Source organism: Danio aesculapii, chromosome 19 (assembly GCF_903798145.1).
Source record: "Danio aesculapii chromosome 19, fDanAes4.1, whole genome shotgun sequence".
In the NCBI taxonomy this organism is placed as follows: Eukaryota; Metazoa; Chordata; class Actinopteri; order Cypriniformes; family Danionidae; genus Danio; species Danio aesculapii.
Genome location: NC_079453.1, coordinates 24,970,075 through 24,991,526, shown reverse-complemented (window position 1 = coordinate 24,991,526; position 21,452 = coordinate 24,970,075). Strand labels below are relative to the sequence as shown.

General features: G+C 34.9%; 1 protein-coding gene across 1 annotated transcript in view; it reads right to left on the bottom strand.

Annotated features, from left to right (window-relative positions):
• Positions 1–6,904: 6,904 nt before the first annotated feature.
• Positions 6,905–21,452, bottom strand: part of kcng2 (potassium voltage-gated channel, subfamily G, member 2) — a 70,723-nt gene continuing 56,175 nt past the window's right edge. Inside the window, exon 3 of the mRNA XM_056480506.1 lies at positions 6,905–8,311. Within this exon, the coding sequence (XP_056336481.1) occupies positions 7,475–8,311 (837 nt within the window). The 3' untranslated portion in view covers positions 6,905–7,474. The remainder of the gene's footprint in view (positions 8,312–21,452) is intronic.

The window sequence follows — 21,452 nt, the reverse complement described above, 5'->3', positions numbered from 1 at the left end:
GAAATATTTTCTTGAATGTAACTACAATATATTTGCAATTTTAAGGTTGTGAGGATAGAACCTTAGAATTTTAAGGTGACGATACTTCTGCAAATAAATACAATTGCACACTTGAAACTGACGGCAAAAAAGAGGGCAACCTTACAGAATGCAGCTTTAAAGCTAAGTGTGATTTTTTGAAACTAATGTATTTGTGAGCCTTTTCAGGTCTTAATATGTAGAGAAACAACTGTGGTTTTTGACTGCCTTATGTTTTGCTGGAGATGGTTTTAACCCAAGGGGCGGGGTATGGACTACACCAGTGTCAGTTTACCTGGCGAGCGAGTGTGTTACTGTGTTGTACCGTAAGCAAACTTTACAAACCTTCCATTTATCCATATGAGTATATTTTGTTTGAATGTTTTTTTCTGTCATCGCACAGCATATGTTTTCCTTTTGTCACTTTGTGTTATATATACACTCTGTTGTATATATAAATATTTATTAGGACTGAAACACCTCTGATCACTGTACATAAATATCTTCACCGATCACTTGGCCCACACGGAATCTGTGCTTTTTTTCCCACAGATTTTAAGCCCATCATTAATTCTGTTTATTTACTTGAGTAAATGTGTGTAAATCTATATTTATTCCGTTTTTTTAATTAATTTCAGTAATATTATTGACTAATATGAAAATGTTCATTTGATTTATGTACAATGCAGTTTGTACAGTAATATTTTCTGTCTTTTAGTAGACATATTATATGAGAGACTTGCTTTGTTTACCAAATAAAGTGGATCTAATAGGATTTGCATTGTAAACATTACATAAAAATTAAAAAGGTATTATTTTTTATTTCACATATTGAGGTTTTAGTTACGATACTCCCAAAATATTTCAGCAGAAATCCGCAGATTTTTCTCAGCAGAAATAGCAAAAAACATCAGCAGATTCCGTCTGGCCCTACCGATCACTTACCACCATTTGTAAGTATTGCCATCATTTAAAAAAACATTTTTTTTTAGTTTTTTTGTTGGTGAACCCCGTTCATCTGACTTCCCAACTCAAGGACCCGTTGTCTCACAATCTTGGTGGATGATTGCTGATCTTCCAGTAGTGTGCTTCTGTTCAATGGCAATTGGTAAATGCAATCCACTCCACACTCTTAATATAAAAGAGCCCATGACTGATCTGTTCTCAACATCTTTATACACTATTTAGCCGTCCACTTCTGATTCTGTATCTATTGTTTGATCTTCCCAGTGTCTTCAAATGACGTGTAGCTGAAACAAAAGTGTACTATACAAGTCTGCTCTTTTCATTAACTCAGTATTTGTAAACTGATGTTCACAGTTCTACACTGAAATAAATGATCCATTGGATTTACCACATTTTTTGGAAAACATCTCCAATTCTGTGGTCAACTGTGGACACGTTTTCAGTGGTGGAAAGAGTACTGAAAAAAGTATACTCAAGTAAAAATACCATTACTTTCCCAAAAACGTAGTGCAAGTTGTTATGGGAAGCAGACGGACAAGGAAGGTGAGTGAGTATTTAACGATGTTTATTTACAACACATGAGCACATAAGGAGAACGGAGGAGAAGTGAGTGGAGTCTGGTTGATCTGATGATCCTTGGTGGCAGGCTATATGACTGATACTGTGGGAGACCGAATGCACACACCAGAGGGCTTGCGGGGAAGACAGACTGATGACAAACACAAGGCAGACAGGACACCGGGAACACTGGACAAACTAGGAGAGACAGAGAGCAGATAAGTATAATATACTGAGATCGAATGCTAGTGATTACCAGGAGGTGTTCACTCAGAGTCCGCTTCGTAGGAACGAGACCGGACCCTGAGTGAAGTGAGGTGTGTGCTTATGTAGTGACTATAAGTGATTGGGTGCAGCTGTGTGTGGTTAATACTCAGGTGATGGTGATCTTTGCATGATGCTGGTGGAAGAGCCTGGCCAATCCGTGACACAAGTAAAGTAAAAGTATCTGTTGTAAATATTACTCAAAATATGAGTCAAAAGGAGACATTTCAAAAGTACTCGAGTAGTGAGTAGTGAATATTACACTGTAAAAAGCTTATACGTTTACATGTAATTTGTGTGTGTGTGCGTGTGTGTGTGTGTGTGTGTGTGTGTGTGTGTGTAAACGTAACATTCTGTAGTACATTTAATTATAGTTTGAGGCCATTTTGATCATCACACAGTAAACACCCGTCATCTTCTCATCTTCACATGAAGTCTAAATAGTCTCTGGGTCATGGCGTGTAAAGATTTTGGACATCTTCTTAGACACTTTTCATGCTTTCAAACAGTTTGCTGCATTTATAAATCGCCAATGTCTTGAGGTAGCTCATTATGATGCGATTTACCTGCTATGTGCGATTTGATTGGACAGGAATCACAGGACTGATTTTTCTAATCCCCATAGACAGGAAATAATAATATAGTGACTGCAGGTTGAAGGAAAATAGTGGAGTAAAAGTACCAATACTGCATTAAAAATGTACTCAAGGGAAAGTAACAGCACACATCTTTAAAACTACTTAGTAAATTACAATTTCTGAGAAAAACTACTCAATTACAGTCATTTGAGTATTTGTTATTTGTTACTTTACACCACTGCAAATTTTCCATATTGTTCCAATAAAATTTTAACCTTGGTGAACCTGCGATTTCGCATCACATGAATGTGTGTGTGATCCAATCACAGAGGATAAACATGAAATAATTAATCTTAAAATATGAATCTGTATATTCAACAAATGTTAAAAGAATGACAAAATAAACAGCTTATACAGCAAGAAAGCTCTCAAGAAATCTCATTTGGCTTCATTATAAATTAAGTAGCTATAGCAAGATGCTTTTGAGTGACAGCTCATGACAAATTCTAAGAAGAAAGAAGAAAATCTAAGGGGTTTATTTTATTGACATGCTTATTAGGCCTATACAAACTGCTTTTACTCCAGCCAGACTAAAATAAACAGCCTGAGACTTTCTCCAGAATAAAAACTATTAGACAGTAGGAAATACACATGTTTGTGTGTGTGTGAGTGTGTTTTGTTTACTACACCTCTTTCACTTCTCATATGAAACCATACAAAGATGAGGCATAATGACGAGACAGTCTGATTACCTTCGTATGTATGTATGCATATATGTATGTATTGGATTGACTTTCATGGAGTAACGTTACAGAAAAATTACAGTACAAAACTCACACAAACATACAAAAAAGTGAAAATGACAACAAACAGGACTTTAAACTAAGAGAGAAGTATAATACAGCACATGCACATCCTAATGATTTATTAGAAACATTTAGATATATTAGATAGGTCACGTTATGTTTTTACAAAGATGTGTTTTGTTTTTGTTTGCGTGCAAATTTAAATAAATAATCATATGTAATGCTCTTTATGACCTTTTTTTAATTATCAACGAAAATACAAAAAGGTAGCCTATTTAACAAAGCCAGGTATAAACCTTAGTAAAAACAAGATAGAGAATAAACTGTAGTTTGTCAGTCTCATCCAATAAGCATTAAGCTGTGTCGTCAGCCAGTCGTTTCCCATGATGCTTTAGGTGAGCGCAGTCTTTGGAGAGCAACTGCTGCCGACTGCTCAATCCGAGGTACCCGCTTAGCCGTCGCGAGAGTTTTTTGGCGCCTTCAGCATGACATCAGAGTGAGGCGAAGGCAGCTCGGACACATTTCTAACCGGCATGCAACTTGCGGTGATCACCGGTGATCGATTCTGCGCAGATTTTGGCCATCTCAAACGAGCCTATACACAAACTAGATCCCATCATGCACCTCACTCACACACCTGGCCCAGATTCCTTTTGATTGCAAACACACACAGCTGAAGCTTTTCAGAACACAGCACATACAACACTCGCTGCTGAGTCTTGTTAACAGTAAAGCTGCAGTCACACTGTACTTTTTGCCCCATAGACTTCCATTTATATGCACACGACAAGTTTCGCAGTTCGCTGCGTTGCAAAGTTCAAGCTTGGTGAACACTGACCTGCGAAATCGCATCACGTGATCGCGTGAGACCAATCGAAGATCTAAACATGACCTCTGTACAGAAATTTAAAATATTGACCAATCGCCTGCTTTTTTAAATGCTTAAATCTTTAATCCTGCACATTTTTGCAGTGCCATACGACAGAATTTTGCATGTGACCATGGAATAAGTTAGCATTTCCTAGCATTTTCCTTGTCTTGCCTTTCGTGGTTTTGGATCCTTGTTTTGTCGCCTGACTCGACCACTTACCTGTTATACTGACCATTCTCTGGATTTTCTGCATGCTCCTGTCTGTCCCTGTGATAACCTTGCTTTTCCGACCCTCTGTTAAATAAACTGCACGTGGAACCACATCTCCGTTGTACCCCGACTCTTTACTTTTTGTATTTGGCTCCTATGTTTGATATGATCTCACAGTCATGTTTTTTTTCTGTATAAACTTGTGTACCCATTTTTATCTCATGTGTAAAAGGATGTACTATAGTTTAAGAATACTGAATGCGTTCAAATTCCCAGCTATGACTCGAGACAATTCAAAAATAAGGAACTTTTATTCGTTTAAAGGGTATTTCATTGTGTTTATTACATCCAGCAGATCCTGAGGCTATGGCATCTAAAAGCAGAACTATACAGAAATATGTGTAAATGTGTTTTCATAAACATGGTTATTGCAAATTAGCTATATAGGAGCAGAAATAAGAAGTTCAATAGGCATTTTTGACCAGTGTAACACACTGTATCCTCTGCCACCAGAGGAAAGCTCATTTTACCGTAAAGATGGATGCAAAATAAAATGTCAATCTTCACAGTCGTACAGTTTTCACAGGTTGAAGCATCCATCTACCAGGAACGCCAGCTTGAAGAAAATTCTATCATCACTCACCCTCATGTCATTCAAACCCATATGGTTTACTTTTTTTCAGTGGAAAAAAAAGATGATGTTTAACACAATGTTCATGCTGCTCGTTTGCATACAATGAAAGTGAAGGTCTATCTAATCTATCTGTTTGATTACTAGTCTACACTGTCAAAAATATCCTTTAGTTAACATTATTCATGGTCTTTTTTTAGTTTATACACAGTTTATACATTTATACACTGAAAAAAATGATTCAAAGATTATTCCTTGGATTTACTCAATTTTTTTAAGTTAAGGGGTTGTAAACAATTTATTTGGGCTAATTTGAACATTACTCAATTTAATTTGTTTGTTTAAATTCAACCTAATTAAATTGTTTGCAACAGTTTTGCAGACATCATTTTTGTCAGTGTAGTTATGCACTGTAAAAAATGCTGGATTTCACCAAATTGTGTCAAGTTAACTTAATTATTTTTACTAATTTAAGTGGATTGAACATGTAATAATTAAGCTGTCCCCCAAAAAACTCCAGAATTCTGTTGATTCAGCTCATTTTAAATAAGTAGTGTGACTTGCATTATGGAATCTCTGTATTTTGATGCTGAAGATCCAACTCTGCAAAGTGACTTATTGGCATTTTAGTAGTTTATATATTGTATAAGAAATAATATATAGAGAGGTAAGTCTGAAAAACAACAGAAAAGTACTGGCAATTTATTACCAGGATTTTGTGCTGTAATTTACAACATCAATCAATGCAATATATCACTACAAACTATTAAAAATGTGATTTAAAAATCTCTTTTTTTTACTTTCAACATCAAAAGTTGGAGGACAGATCAAGTTCCCATAGTTTAATTCTAGTTTTTCGTTGACAGCCAACTTTAGTCTTGATTTTGCCAAGATGTCTATGTTTAAACATCTATTGATTGTCTTTAAGCACAAATTGCTTGCTGGGATATTAGTATGAAGAGTGTGGAGGGGAAACTACTACAAACATTAAATGTTGTTCAACTTTGTATCTTTTCTTCCACAAAGTTACCATATGGCTTTATGGCTTGCAATCACTTTCCATTTATTCATTCATTTTTCTTTGGCTTTGTCCCTTTAGTAACCAGGGGTCGCTACAGCAGAATGAACCGCCCAACTTATCCAGCATTTGTTTTACGCAGTGGATGCCCTTCCAGCCGCAACCTAACACTGGGAAACACCCATACACTATTGCATCACATACTCTACGACCAATTTTAGATTTTAGCTCGTCTTTGGATTGTGGGGGAAACCAGAGCACCCAGAGGAAACCCACACGAAAATGGGGAGAACATGCAAACTCCACACAGAAATGCCAACTGACCCAGCCGGGGCTTGAACCAGCAATCTTCTTGCGGTGAAACGATCATGCTACCCACTGCGCCTCAGTGAATGGCCAGAGTGATGAGCCTCAATCACTTTCCATTGCATGACAAAGATTAGCATTTGTGTTCTACTCTTGGAAATAAGTCATCAATAGGCCCACACAGAATCTGAGCGCAGAAATCCAAATATATACGCAGATTTTTAAGCCCATAGTTGAGTATATTTATTTAACTGTGCAAATGTGTATTTAATTGATATTTATTGTATTTGTAATTTATATTCATTCAGTTTCAGTAATATTACTGACAAATATGAAAATGTTCATATGATTTATTTACAATACAGTTTGTAATGTTTGCTGTCTTTTAGTAGATATAGTAGATATATAAGAGACTTGCTTTATTTACCAATTAAGTTGATCTAATTGGATTTGCATTGTAAACATTAAATAAAACTTAAAAAGGTATTATTTCATTTGTTTTTCATTTGGCAATGCGGTGGCGCAGTAGGTAGTGCTGTCACCTCACAGCAAGAAGGTCGCTGGTTCGAGCCTCGGCTGGGTCAGTTGGTGTTTCTGTGAGGAGTTTGCATGTTCTCCCTGCATTCGTGTGGGTTTCATCCGGGTGCTCCTGTTTCCTCCACAGTCCAAAGACATGTGGTACCTGTGAATTGGGTAGGCTAAATTGTCTGTTGTGTATGGACGTTTCCCTGAGATGGGTTGCAGCTGGAAGGGCATCCGCTGCGTAAAACATGTGCTGGATTAGCTGGCGGTTCATTTGCTGTGGCGACCACAGATTAATAAAGGGACTAAGCCAAAAAGAATGAGTTTGAGAAAGAATTGAATGAATGAACATTTTTCATAGTTTTTAGTTATGATACTACCAAAATTATTCTGGATAAATCCACAGATTTGTTTTGCAAAAAAAAAAAAACCTTTAGCACATTTTTTACTAAATTCTGTGCAGAAATAGCAAAAATGTGTGCAGATTCTGTCTGGCCCTGGTCATCAGGAAAAACATGAGGGTGAGTAAATGGATCATTAAATGGAAATATTCATTTCAGGTTAAACCAACATCTTAAATGATTGTGCTTAGGACATACAAACATTTCCATGTAATTCTCCTGTTCCTATTTAAATAATTGTCAAGTCACCTGATCACACAGGTACTAAATATGGCCGCTCACCTTTAGCACATTTTCTCTTCAGTCTTACAGTCAGCTGTTTGCGTTATGACTTTAGTGATCTCCGCAGCTGTGGTGCTCCTTGACTTGCCACAGCCACAGATCTGCGGTGGAGCGCACTGACTGCGGTGGTGTCCGTGATCCCATGTATAGAACTGTCAGTGTCCTGTGAATCCTCACTGTTTTGGGACTTGGTGCTGTCCTGCGAATCGGGCTTGTGTCTTGTGGCCCGATTTTGTTCCTCTTTAAGCTCCAGGTAGGAGCGTGAAAATGTGTGAAAAATGGATGTGACCGGGAATGCCATGAGCAGGATTCCACTCAAAATACTGCTGAGCGCCACCACCTGGCCTGGAATACTGCGCGGAACCATATCACCGTATCCCACCGTCGTCATTGAGATGACAGCCCACCAGTAGCTTCCAGGGATGCTGGTAAACTCCTGTTTGGCGCCCAGCTCACTCTCGGCCAGAAAGACCAATGGAGAAAACAAGGCCATGGCCACACACAAGAACAGCAGGAGAAGTCCGAACTCTCGCGTGCAACGGCGAACCGTCAAACCCAATGTCTGCAGTCCCAAAGAGTGACGTGCCAAACGCATGACGTAGAAGATCCGCAATGCTCGAAGAACTCGCAGGACCAGACCCACTTTCTCCAGGTAGTTGTTTCCGGAGCCGGCGGGACGGTCGCCCACAGACAGCGAGTCCACTATTAGAGTGATGTAATAGGGCAGAATGGCCACCACGTCGATGATGTTTAGGGGCGTGCGCAAGAACGTGCACTTGCTCTGCGTCTGGATGAAGCGGAGCAGGAACTCCAGGGAGAACCATCCCACACACACTGTTTCCAGCACAAAGATGTTGTAGCACCTCTGGGAGCACTCGCCCTGAGAGAGAAAACACACGTTAGTGAGGTTATGGATTAAGGTTTCACACATTCTGCTAAAACTCTGACAAATCGGAAGTCATTAAGGTTTGTTATAACCCTTAATATTAAAGGGCACCTATTTTTCCCCTTTTTCAAGATTTTAGATAAGACTTGTGTGTCTCCAGAATGTGTCTGTAAAATTTCAGCTCAAAACACCCATCAGATTATTTATTATACCTTTCAGAAAATTGGAATTTCTGCTCTGAGCATATTGTAGATGTTTTTGTTGCCTTTGCCTTTAATGCTAGTTCTCCCCACTCACGGTTCCCATGTGCCTGTCAGAGTGTGCCTCAATCTCTGCCTCAGCACAGCACAGTGACAGACATGAAGGAAGCAGATCTCCAAAAACGTTTGCGAAAAATACTACAGTAAGAATTTTACCAATGATTATTTGATGTATTTGTTGTGGAGTTAATTCAAGCCTTTCTGCAACAATGAGTCACACACAATGTTGTTACAAAGTTAACACACACACACAGACACACACACACACACACACACACACAGCGCATGTATTTAACTTTGCACTGTTTTTGCACAGCAAATGTGACAGGATACAGGTTAATATACACTGCTGTATGGATATCCGTTATGTTGGTGTTACTTTACATTGCTTTGCCAAAGTTGATATTGCCATCTTGTTTATTTTCTTTTTTTTTTCTTCATTTGAGATTGTTTGTAGATACTCTTAGTTTTTTTCCCCAGGGGATTTGGAGAGGTAAGCGTCACATGACTTACATTCTTACAACGTATATGCTTGGTATAGACACACCAGGTTTAGGAATGAGTGCTGTCTTTGTATTTTTCTGTCTGGTTAGATAAGAGTAGGTAAGTTAGGGTGTGTAAACACCAAAGACTTGCTTTTGTTGTTATCTATATTATTATTCTTTAATATTACTATTTTATGGTGCAGTGGTTAGCGCTGTTGCCTCACAGCAAGAAGGTCACTGGTTCGAGCCCCAGCTGGGTCAGTTGGGATTTCTGTGTGGAGTTTGCATGTTCTACCAGTGTTTGCATGGGTTTCCTCCAGGTGCTCTGGTTTTCCCCACAAGTCCAAAGACATGCGGTACAGGTGAATTAAATAGGCTAAATTGTCCGTAGTGTATGTGTGTAATGTATGTTCTGGTCCTCCAGGTTGGGGGTTAAGCATTGGGCTAACGACCCACCTCATAAAAATTTAATGTTACGAAACGCTAACATTGTGCGACCAAATATCAACTTCGATATAAATGGCCCTGGGAGTAAGTATGAAGTGGTTAAAACACTGATCTTTTAAGGCAAACTTACCATTAAAGTTAGAATTAGTTTACATGTCTCAGCTTCATTAAAGCATATTTCCAAAGGTCTGCTCTCAACTTTTATAAAACTCATTACACAAACACATTCATTAAAAAGTACAGTACAGAATTCTAAAAGCTTTTGTATAACTTGAATAACCTGTAATTACTGAACACTTGAAGTCTGCAGCTGTCATACTGCCCTTGATTTCTGAATAAATACACTTCAGAAAATATTTAATGAATGCTGAAGACAAGCTATTTGGACACCACACAGATATAGTTTGAATAGCAGTGAAGGTCATCATTGAATGTGTGAGAGAATATGAAGATTTGAAACAACAGTAAATGTGCCCAGATCTGACCACCCACCAGTATCAGGACACAACCGAACTTAAGGCAACTCAAAAGAAGTTATAACTCTCCTTCTGTGCATCGGGAAACAGCAGAAATCTGGCTTGAATAGGAGACTGGCTAGAGGAAAGGCTCCAAGCCTAAAGTTTGCCAAAGGCATCTTTCTCCACAGTTTAGATTAGTTTGGCTTCAATGCTACACGGAAAAACACAGAATATGATAGACTGAGAACAGTGAAGAGCACACAGACATCTATAGATGCAGCAGGACTGGAAAACAGGGGAACAAGACACTACTGGTGAATGGGGTAAAAAAAAGTACTAATATTTATTGTACTAAACCAGAACACTGAATAAAATCAAGGTCAAAGGGGTTTCTACATTCCACATCTACATTTTTTGTTGCTTTTTTATCCCTTGTACCTACAAGGATACTCCAAGCAGTCTGCGAATATAGTTTTATAGGATCCAATTTTGTATAAATGGCAGCAAGGTGAAGCAGTGGGTAGCACAGTCACCTCACAGCAAGGAGGTCGCTGGTTTGAGCCTCGCGTGGGTCAGTTGGCATTTCTGTGTGGAGTTTGCATGTTCTCCCTGTGTTCGCGTGGGTTTCCTCTGAGTGTTCCGGTTTCCCCCACAAGTCCAAAAACATGTGATATAGGTGAATTGGGTAGGCTAAATTGTCTGTAGTGTATGTGTGTGAATGAGTGTGTATGGCTGTTTCCCAGTGATGGGTTGCAGCTGGAAGGGCATCTGCTGCGTAAAACATAGTTGGCGGTTAGTTGGATAAGTTGGCGGTTCATTCCGCTGTGGCAAATCCAGATTAATAAAGGGACAAAGTCGAAAGAAAATGAATGAATGAATGAATTTTGTATGTAATCTGTTATACAGTTGAAGTCAGAATTATTCGCCCCCCTTAGATTTTTTTTCTTTTTAAAATACTTTCCAAATTATGTTTAACAGAGCAAGGAAATTTACAGAGTATGTCTGATAATATTTTTTCTTCAGGAGAAAGTCTTATTTGTTTTATTTCGGCTAGAATAAAAGCAGTTTTTATTTTTTTAAAACCCATTTTAAGGTCAAAATTATTAGCCCCTTTAAGCTAATTTTTTTTGATAGTCTACAGAACAAACCATCATTATAAAATAACTTGCCTAATTACCCTAACCTGCCTAGTTAACCTAATTAACCTAGTTAAGCCTTTAAATGTCACTTTAAGCTGGATAGAAGTGTCTTGAAAAAGATCTAGTAAAATATTATTTAAGAAATTATTTAATAGAAATGAGTTATTAAAACTATTATGTTTAGTCAACGCCAGTGGTGTAGTGGTTAGTGCGTCGACACATGCACTCTGGTGCTCACGGTGACCAGGGTTTGATTCCGCCTTGTGGACCTATGCCGATCCTTCCCCTCTCTCTGCTCCCGAAGCTTTCCTGTCAATCCTCTCTACTGTCCTCTCAAATAAAGGTGAAAACCCCAAAAAAATAGTTATATATAAAAAAAAACTATTATGTTTAGAAATGTGTTGAAAAAAGCTTCTCTCCATTAAACAGAAATTGGGGGAAAAAAATAAACAGGGGTGCTGATAATTCAGGGGGGCTAATAATTCTGGCTTCAACTGTATAATCAAATTTTTTTTTACAATTTTGTATATAAAAAAAATTGGTATTATATTTTTTTCTAAATGTGGGTCATTTAATAAAATATTAGCTAATTTGCATACATTTATAGCTTGAATGAATGATCATTTGATAACTGAATAAAGTCAGGGTCAAAATTCTTTTTAATTTTGTTGACATAGTGTCAAAATATTTTATACAGGGTGTTTTTGGTATCTTTTATTACTCTATAGTTTAAAAAAATACTGCAAACAGTGTGTAAACACATATTTTATAGAATAAAATGTAATAAAATGGGGGAAAGGGATGTGCTATTTATCACCATATTATCACCATGTAATATTTATCACTATAATTCCCCAGTTTATTCATTACATTAAGAATTGAAAACATTTTTCTTTGTATTATATAGTTTTTTACAATGTTGTTTAAATATGTAAATGTGGCATAATTTGATTAAATATGCACTAATTTGCATACATTTCTTGCACAAAAATATGAACACTGAATGAAGTTAGGGTCAAAATTCTGTCATTTTGTTGACGTATTAGTCATAAAAGAGAAAATTGTTGGTATCACACAATATCATATTCAAAAATACTGCAAACAGGTTGCGTGATTTTATGCATTTATCCTATAAAAATATATGTACAGGCTGTACATATGTTTTATAGGATAAATGTATAAAATGTGGTAAAAAAATATATTTGCCATCATCATTTCCCCAGTTTATTGATTATACTAAGAATTGCAAACATTGTTTTCTAAAATATTATGTTTAAATATGCAAATGTTGCATCATTTAATGAAATAGGTGTAATTTGCATCCATTTATAAGACAAACATATGAACATTGGATATATGTAGTCAGGGTCTTATTTCTTGTTTAATTCTGCTGACATTTGTATAAAAAAAATATGTGGTCCCACTTTATATTAAGTGGCCTTAACTTTTATGTACTCACATCAAAATATAAATACAATGTAATGTACTGCAAAACACTTCTGGTGCAGTTCAGGTGGGAAAGGAGTAGGATTAGGGACCAGTTTGGTGGGAAGTGTGGGTTAATATGTAAGGAATAGTCAACAGGTTAATTATTAATGTAATTACAGAAATTATTTATAGATGTAATTACGTGCAGGCATTTAATCAAACATAAGTACAATGTAAAAACATGTATTTACACAATAAGTACATTGTAACGTAATATTAATTTCAGTTTAAGTACATATTAGTTAAGGTCAAATAATAGAAAGTGGGACTAAATAGTTAAATAATCGGGCTAAAAAGCACTCTGTAAAAAAAACGTATAACTTATATAACAGTATAAAACACTGCTGAAATAGACATTTATGGTTTACTGCCTGAGGAAAAAAATCATTTAAAATATGCATTATATACATTTACATTGGATTTACGTATATTGGATACATTTTGAACACTATTTTAGAAGTCTTCTTTACATCAGGCAAAAAAAAAACACTTTTAAAAAAGCCTAAAGTCTAAAAAACACATGTGCAACTACGTATAAAAACATAAAATAGCCCAGAAACTGAAAAAAGTGTTCTTGCTTTTTAAGTTGTATCAAAGTAATGTTTAATACAGTAAGTCATATAAACTTACAACCGACTTAAAACACCAAGTTACTGTTACAGTCCCAGCCCTGTCTTAGTATGTGTGTCTGTTTCTCCTTGCTGTTGTCCTCTCTTGTGCCACACCCATGTTAATTGTAAGGGTGAAGCTGCGGTCACACTGGGCTTTTCCTCCCATAGACTTCCATTCATACGCACGCGAATGCGTCAGACTGGAAACGCAGGGTCATGCGTTAAGTTTCGCAGCTCGCTGCGGTGCAAAGTTCAAGCTTGGTGAACTCTGACCTGCGAAATTGCATCACATGACTGCGTGAGACCAACTGAGGATTAAAACACGACCTATCTGGACAGAAATTTAAAATATTGAGCAATCGTTGGCTTTTTTAAATGTCTAATTATCTTGTTTAATCCCGCCCCTTTCCACAGCGCCGTACGACAGAATTTCGCACACACAAAGCCCAGTGTGACCGTAGCTTTACTCCTGTTAGTTGCCCTGATGAGTCAGTCTCCTTCCATTGTTATCTCATGTGTTTGATTAGCTTAATTGTTGCCACCTGTATAAATAGCCCTTGTATTTCAGTGAGTGTGGGTCTGTGAAGTTGAATGTGGTATCTGAGTTGTACACTGTAAAAAATCCTGGTTGCCTTAAATTTTTAAGCTAAATCAAAAGGGCTATATTTACAGCTAGAATTTTAAAGATGAAAGCTTAATATGACTATTTTCAATTTCACAAGGTTGTTTTTACAGAATCGATGTTGTAATGTAATTACAATACATTCAGTTTAAAAAAGTTAAGCATTCATTTAGTTGTTCAAGCATAAAATGAGATGAAAGACCGTTGTTACCATTAGTGCCATCAGTAGCGCAGAAATTCCATTGAAAATACTGGTCGCAGATTTTTTTTTTAAGTCTTTTTTTTTCATGTCTTAAACGTGACAATTTTGTAATGGAAAGACTTGAGCTACCTGGCTGAAAATTAAAAGTCTGTGTGCTTAAAGCCCATAAACCTTATGAATCCACTGAACTTACAGTATATTATGTTAAACTGACTTAAAAATAGACTTGTGAAAATTATAAAATTAAGTTAGAACATGTTTAATAAGTTACACTGACCTAAAAATATATGCTGTCAGGACTAATTGATCGTATAATTTTTTACAGTGTTGCTGGTCACTATGAGTTATAGTTTTTTGCTCTTTTGTATGTTTTCCATTTGTTTTGTTCCTGCTTTATTTTCAATAAACACTTGCTGCACGTGGATCCACCTTTCCAGCCTGTCTCATGCACCAGTTCATGTGATAGTTACATCTTATTTAACTTATTAAAATTAAGTTAGAACAGGATTAACCCTTTTAATAAGGTAAAGTCCACGTGAACCTGAAGTTGCTAAGACTTTTATTTCAGTATGTTGATGTACTTCCAAATGAAATGGAATATTAATGTAGGGGGAGGGGCTTTCTTTTGCATATCATTCCCTTCAAACTGAAGGTGAGAGAGGGTATTATTATGCAGTTGCTCTGGAAGGTGGTCAGATTTTAATTGATGGTCAGATTTTAATTGAAAAATACCAAAACAAATATTTTTTCAATTGATTAACTTGCACAGATTAATTGTTCACCTTAAACATACAGTGCGTTGTCATAACTTAATGGTCATATTGTAGATGTATTTTGTTTTACAGCAGTGTAATGTGGTTACAAAACTTAGCTAATTCTCTGAAGTATTGATATAAAGTCATTGCATTAAAAACAACACATTCAATCAAGTGTCTCCAAACAAAAGTTTTTAAAGCTTTTCTCTAAACTTGTCATTCTGACAACCATTTTACAATGACTTCTAATCAGCTGGTGTGTAGGTGATTTGAAGTGGATGTATTAGATCAGTTCCTTTCAAATTGCTTGTGCTTTTTTTTTTTTTCAATGAGTGCAAATTGCTTTGTTATTTTGTTATATAATGCATTCACACCTGTTACATAATGCAGTTCACACAGTTTTAAAAATGGCAGGGGTTCAGTCTTGTCGATGCCATAGACCTTCATGATGGTTTGTATACACAGATCCCCATCCTAAAATGTAGTCAATACTCTATTAGGGTTTCTTAGTATGGTGTCCAGGGAAAGAGTGCTACGAGGTGTGAAAAATAAACGAATTATTTAAAAAAACTTTAATGTGATGTAATCAATAATCAAACATTTGAATGAGATAAGCACACTAATATAAAATGATCAAACAAATAAAAATGTTATCAAAATAATATGAAAAAAATAATATATATATATATATATATATATATATATATATATATATATATATATATATACAGTTTAAGTCAGAATCAATAGCCCCCTGAACTATTAACTATTAGCCCCCCTGTTTATTTTATTCCTCAATTTCTGTTTAACGGAGAGCAGATTTTTTCAACACATTTCTAAACACAATAGTTTTAATAACTCATTTCTAATTACCGATTGATTTTATCTTTAATAATATTTGACTAGATTTTTTCATGACACTTCTATACAGCTTAAAGTGACATTTACAGGCTTAACTAGGTTAATTAGGTTAACTAGGCAGGTTAGGGTAATTAGGCAAGTTGTTGTATAATGATGGTTTGTTCTGTAGACTATCAAAAAAAATATATATAGCTTAAAGGGGCAAATAATTTTGACCTTAAACTGGTTCATAAAAAACCATTAAAACTGCTTTTATTTTAGCTGAAATAAAACAAATAAGACTTTCTCCAGAAGAAAAAAATATTATTAGACATACTGTAAAACATATATACATGTGTATATATATATATATATATATATATATATATATATATATATATATATATATATATATATATATATATATATATACTAATATATATATACTAATAAATATATACTAATAAATATATATATACTAATAAATATATACTAATAAATATATATATACTAATAAAAAGTGTGTACCGATTGGATTGTTTTGAAAGTGCTGTGGGTCTTTGGTTGCATTTCCAAAAATAATTTATTAATAATGTTTTTAAAATGCTAATTAAACTAAATAAATAAAAAATACTTCAAAAAACATGTATAGTATATAATTGTATAATATAATATTCAATACTTTAATGAGTAGAAAAAATATAAATTAATTACAATATAACTGAACTAATATAATTACAATATTTCAGTATATAATTACTATAATTGAAATACTGTTGACTATAATCAAAGGTGCTGTTGACTTGAAATTTTCACCAGATGTTGATAACAAGCAAAGAAATACATTTATGAAAAGAAAACAAATCTAATTAGTTTACAAATTAAGTGGTGTGTAATAAAATTAAATGAAGAACACATGAAGAAAGGGAGGTGTAGAAAGGCAGACAGCAGCTGAAATCTCTCAGTAGTTATTCAGCAACCCTCTGCCCTTCGTCAGTGTAAATTAATATTGGCTGCTTCAGTCCAACATCTACATTAGCAGGATGATGAAGATGAAACCAGAGTGGACATTTCAGCAAGACAATGATCCAAAACACAGCCAAGGAAACTCTCAAATGATTTCAGAGGAAGAAAATCAAGCTGTAGAATGGCCCAGCCAATCACCTGACACAAATCCAATAGAAAATACAAAATAAAGATCAGATTGAATAAACAAAACCCAAATTAACCATCCAGATTTTTACACGCTGTTGAAGTCTGTTTTAAATATTAAAATATAAAAATTTTTATCATTTAAAAATAATTTGATAAAACTAAATTTTCAAATAAAATATAAGATAAATTTTAAGATTTTTTTTGACAGCACAAAAAGTCGATACAAGAAAATATTTCATCTAATTATTATTTGTAGATCAATTAAATTACATAGAATCATATGACGTTTTTAATCTAAATGTATTTTTATTATTGCTTTTTTTACATTTTTACCTCATTGTTTTATTTTTTCTATTGTTGTTGTTTTTGTTTTTTTAAGATTTCTGCTGTTACAAATTTACCAAAACCAAAAGACCAAAATTACTTTTACATGTATACCATAGTTAGCAATAAACATGATTCTGATTCTGGTCAAAAGTTGTACATAAATAATATCAAGTCTAGTAAAGCACTGATCGTAGATTCAGAAGTATTCATTTAGCAGATGCTTTTATCCAAAGCGACTTAAAAGTGAGGATAGAAGAAGCACTTCAAATCAACAGAGAGTTGCAGTATATAGATGCTATGATAGTCTAAGTTACTAAATATAAGTCTATATTAATACTAAAATCTTCCAGATGTTTTCAGAGACATGACTGTTGGTCGCATTATCTTTATTTGTTACTCACGGAATGAAGGCAAAGAAATAAGTATTAAAAAATGATTTTTGAATGTTTAGAGTAATTTTAGAGCATGTCAATCATTGCAAAATATTTCACAAAGTTCATATTTACGAAAGCTCTCAGAATCATAAGTTTAGACTTAAAAATGACATTTGCTGTTTGTTCAAACTACTTATTTAAATCGAGCTGAAACAACACAAAAATAAGAGTTTTTTTGGGGGCACAATTTAATTGTTTTATGTTCAATCCACTTAATTTAACTTAAATTAAAGTTAAGTAAATTTAATCTTGGTGTTATTCTAGAGTCAGATATGAGTTTCAGTAGTCATGTCAAAGCAGTAAGTAAATTAGCATACAATCATCTCAAAAACATTGCAAGAATTAGATGCTTTGTTTCCAGTGAAGACTTAGAGAAACTTGTTCATGCCTTTATCAGCAGCAGGGTAGATTACTGTAACGGCCTCCTCACTGGCCTCCCCAAAAAGACAGTCAGACAGTTACAGCTCATCCAGAATGCTGCGGCCAGGATTCTGACCAGAACCAGAAAATTAGAGCACATCACACCTGTCCTCGGGTCTTTACACTGGCTCCTAGTTATTCAGAATAGATTTTAAAGTATTACTACTTGTCTAGAAATCACTAAATAGGCTAGGACCCCAATACATTACAGATATGCTCACTGAATACAAACCTAACAGATTACATAAAACACATAGAACAATTTATGATTAAATAATTGAAAATAATATTAATAGTAATTATGTTTTTCGGAGGATCATCAATTGCTCCATAAAAACAATTTAACTATTTAATAGCTTGTTACTCTCTAATTATCGACACAGACACTGTAAACTGATTAGTGGATCAAACGGCAGTTTCTGCTTTAATGGGCACATTAAAAATGACACTGTAGACCTTAAAGTCGTACTTGAGCTGTTTGACGCATGTAATGCTGTTTCTTAGGGAATAGACTAGTACAATCCTGCAGGCAGTCCTGCTTAATTACAAATTACTTTGGGGAAAAAAATAATCAATTCCCTCTAAAGCCCTGATGGAGATGTATTAATGAGCTTCATGCAGAAGATGTGTTTTTCCTGTCACGGATCAGACAGGCACTTCGAAAAACCATACCTAATTTATAAAAGGTTTCATTTTTCTTATAAGCCCTGCATGATTCTCAGCATCCCCTGGAATAATCAGCTTTTTGCATGCAGGTAATGAACTTCATTAATATTTAAAGGTATAATTATATGTGATTATTGCCTAATAATTGAAAGTGTTGATGAAAAGAATGTTTTGGTTGTTTTGTTATTTAAGTTTCCCCAAGTTGAAAGGAATGTCTTTATAATATAATATCCTCATATGATCCAATACATTTTTTGTAAAACAAAATAAGATAATTAGCAAAATGTTCAAGCTGCTTGTTTCAATACAGTGAAAGTGAATGGTTAAGCATTCTCAAATAGCATCATAAAAGCATCATAAATACGTTCAATCCACTTATTTGCCATGCGGAATCATACACTGCTGGGTTCCGCAAAATTCCCTCATGTTGCCCCAAAATTGATTGTTAACTTAATAATTTTTACAAATTTAAGTGGATTGATTATAAAGCAATTAAGTTGTCCTAAACAAAAATGTCAAGAAAAGAGTTTCGATTTTAAATAAGTAGTTTGAACAAGCTGCAAAAGTAATTCATTGAGTGTGTTATTTATAATGACAATGTTATGATCTGACTGAAATTTCAGCCGAAAAAGGTTATTTTAAATAATTAAATATTGTAGAATTAAGAAAATTACAATTTCACGCTTTTTTATATATATATATATATATACAAAAAATATATTGGCAAAACAAAAGAATAAGTATAAAATAAATAAATAAATAAATAAATATTCTCGCTTTAGATAAGGTCACAAAAACTGCATGAAATTGTGTTTATAAAGCATTTACTAACATGTAGGGGTGTGTTTACAAAAACCATTAGTAGCCATCTAAGTTCGCAAGTTGTGTCGTTACAAACATTGTACAAACATCTAACGAACATTCGCAAACTTCTGTGCTTGCAACCACACCTCTGGAGCTGTAGTTAGAAACATAGTTCCTGGCTGTGTTGTATTCCTAGTTTTCCCCATGCCCTATTGGTTTATTGGTCCACATGCAGGTAAGCGGTCAGCCCGTTTAATTCGTTTTAAAGATAAAATGCAGTCATACATAGCTCTGGCTACATAATTCATGATCTCCAGAAACATATATAGGGCTACATTTTCAGAATGATGTTACAATGGACAGTGATTTATTTCACTACACTATTAAGGCAATAATACAAAAGTTGCAAACACATTTACAAGTGTTGTAATGTAAAAGTAACGTAACATTACTTTCCATAAAAAGTAACTAAGTAACGTTACTAGTTTTGGGGAGTAAATTTTGTAATGCATTACTTTCAAAAGTAACTTTCCACCACACTGTTACTAATGTCTATTAATGTAGAGTCAATGCTTTGTGAATGATGAATTAACTATTTGCCAATGCTTAATAAACGATTCATTGTTTATAAAGTGTTACCAAATGTTCTGATGTTGTGAGTTTATTGTTTTGCTTTAATAAGAAACTTTCTGAATAAGGGATTGTTTTTCCTCTTTTGTTCTGATCACATTAAAATCACTCATTTCCTCATGTGAGGGAGTTTACAGGATAAGAGGCCATAATTCAACATGACTGAACTGAAAGCACATGCTGATCCAGCACTTTCCCCACCACAGGCCTGTAACGCATTTCTTCAATATTATCAACCATATGTTCAGTTAATTTACTTCACTCATCTCTTTTTCCCCAGCTGTATAAAACAGTTTAGCATCAATCATTCACATTGCATCATAATTACAGCAAGTTGGCCACAACTAACTGTACGGTTACTGTCTTTAAAAAATCGAAAACAAAATCAGCCAACTGAGAAACTCACAGTAAACACATCGCAATGCACAGCTAGTTGGGATTTTTAAAATGAGTTTCTAAAAGTTAGGTCTGTCATGATATCAAATTTTTGTTGTACAATATTGCACCACAATTTAGATTAGATTAGATTCAATTTATTGTCATCACACATGTACAAGGCAACGAAATGCAGGTATTTAATTTAATTTAATGTTCATTCATTCGATTTCTTTTCAGCTTAGTCCCTTTATTAATCCAGGGTCACCACAGCAGAATGAACCACCAACTCATCCAGCATTTGTTTTGCCCTTCCAGCCGCAACCCATCACTGGGAAACACATACACACTACAGACAATTTAGCCTACCCAATTCACCTGTACCACATGTCTTTGGACTGTAAGGGAAACCGGAGCACCTGGAGGAAACCCACGCAAACGCAGGGAGAACATGCAAACTCCACACAGAAACACCAGCTGAGCCGAGGCTCAAACCAGCGACCCAGCGACCTTCTTGCTGTGCCTTCTTGCTTCTTCGCCCCACAATTTAATGTGATAGATTATATTATTGTCCTTTTAAAAAAGTATTTTATGCCACTCATTATTTAATGCAAGTGTGAACACAATATCATCTTAATGGAAGTACAATCTTTCAAAGAACAAATTATATTTTATTTTAAGAATATTTCATGTAATTATAGCAATTTTTATAATTAATCATTGGAATCAGAATGTAAAAACGTATGTATGTCCTAAACAAATAAAAAAAATATTAACAAAAAGTGCAAGGTAACAAGAACTAGGAAAAAAGTAACATGTTTAACAAAGTCTTTTACACAGAGGCACAGGACACTGAACAGACCACATCCTCTGCCAGGGGTGCATTTCCCAAACAACAACATAACTCGTGGCTGAATTATCATAGTACGATGCATCGTTCGGGAAAAGAACGATTCAGTGAGGAGTGTTTCCCAAAACCATAGTTTCTCTGTCGCAGATCCATCATTTGAACCAAGT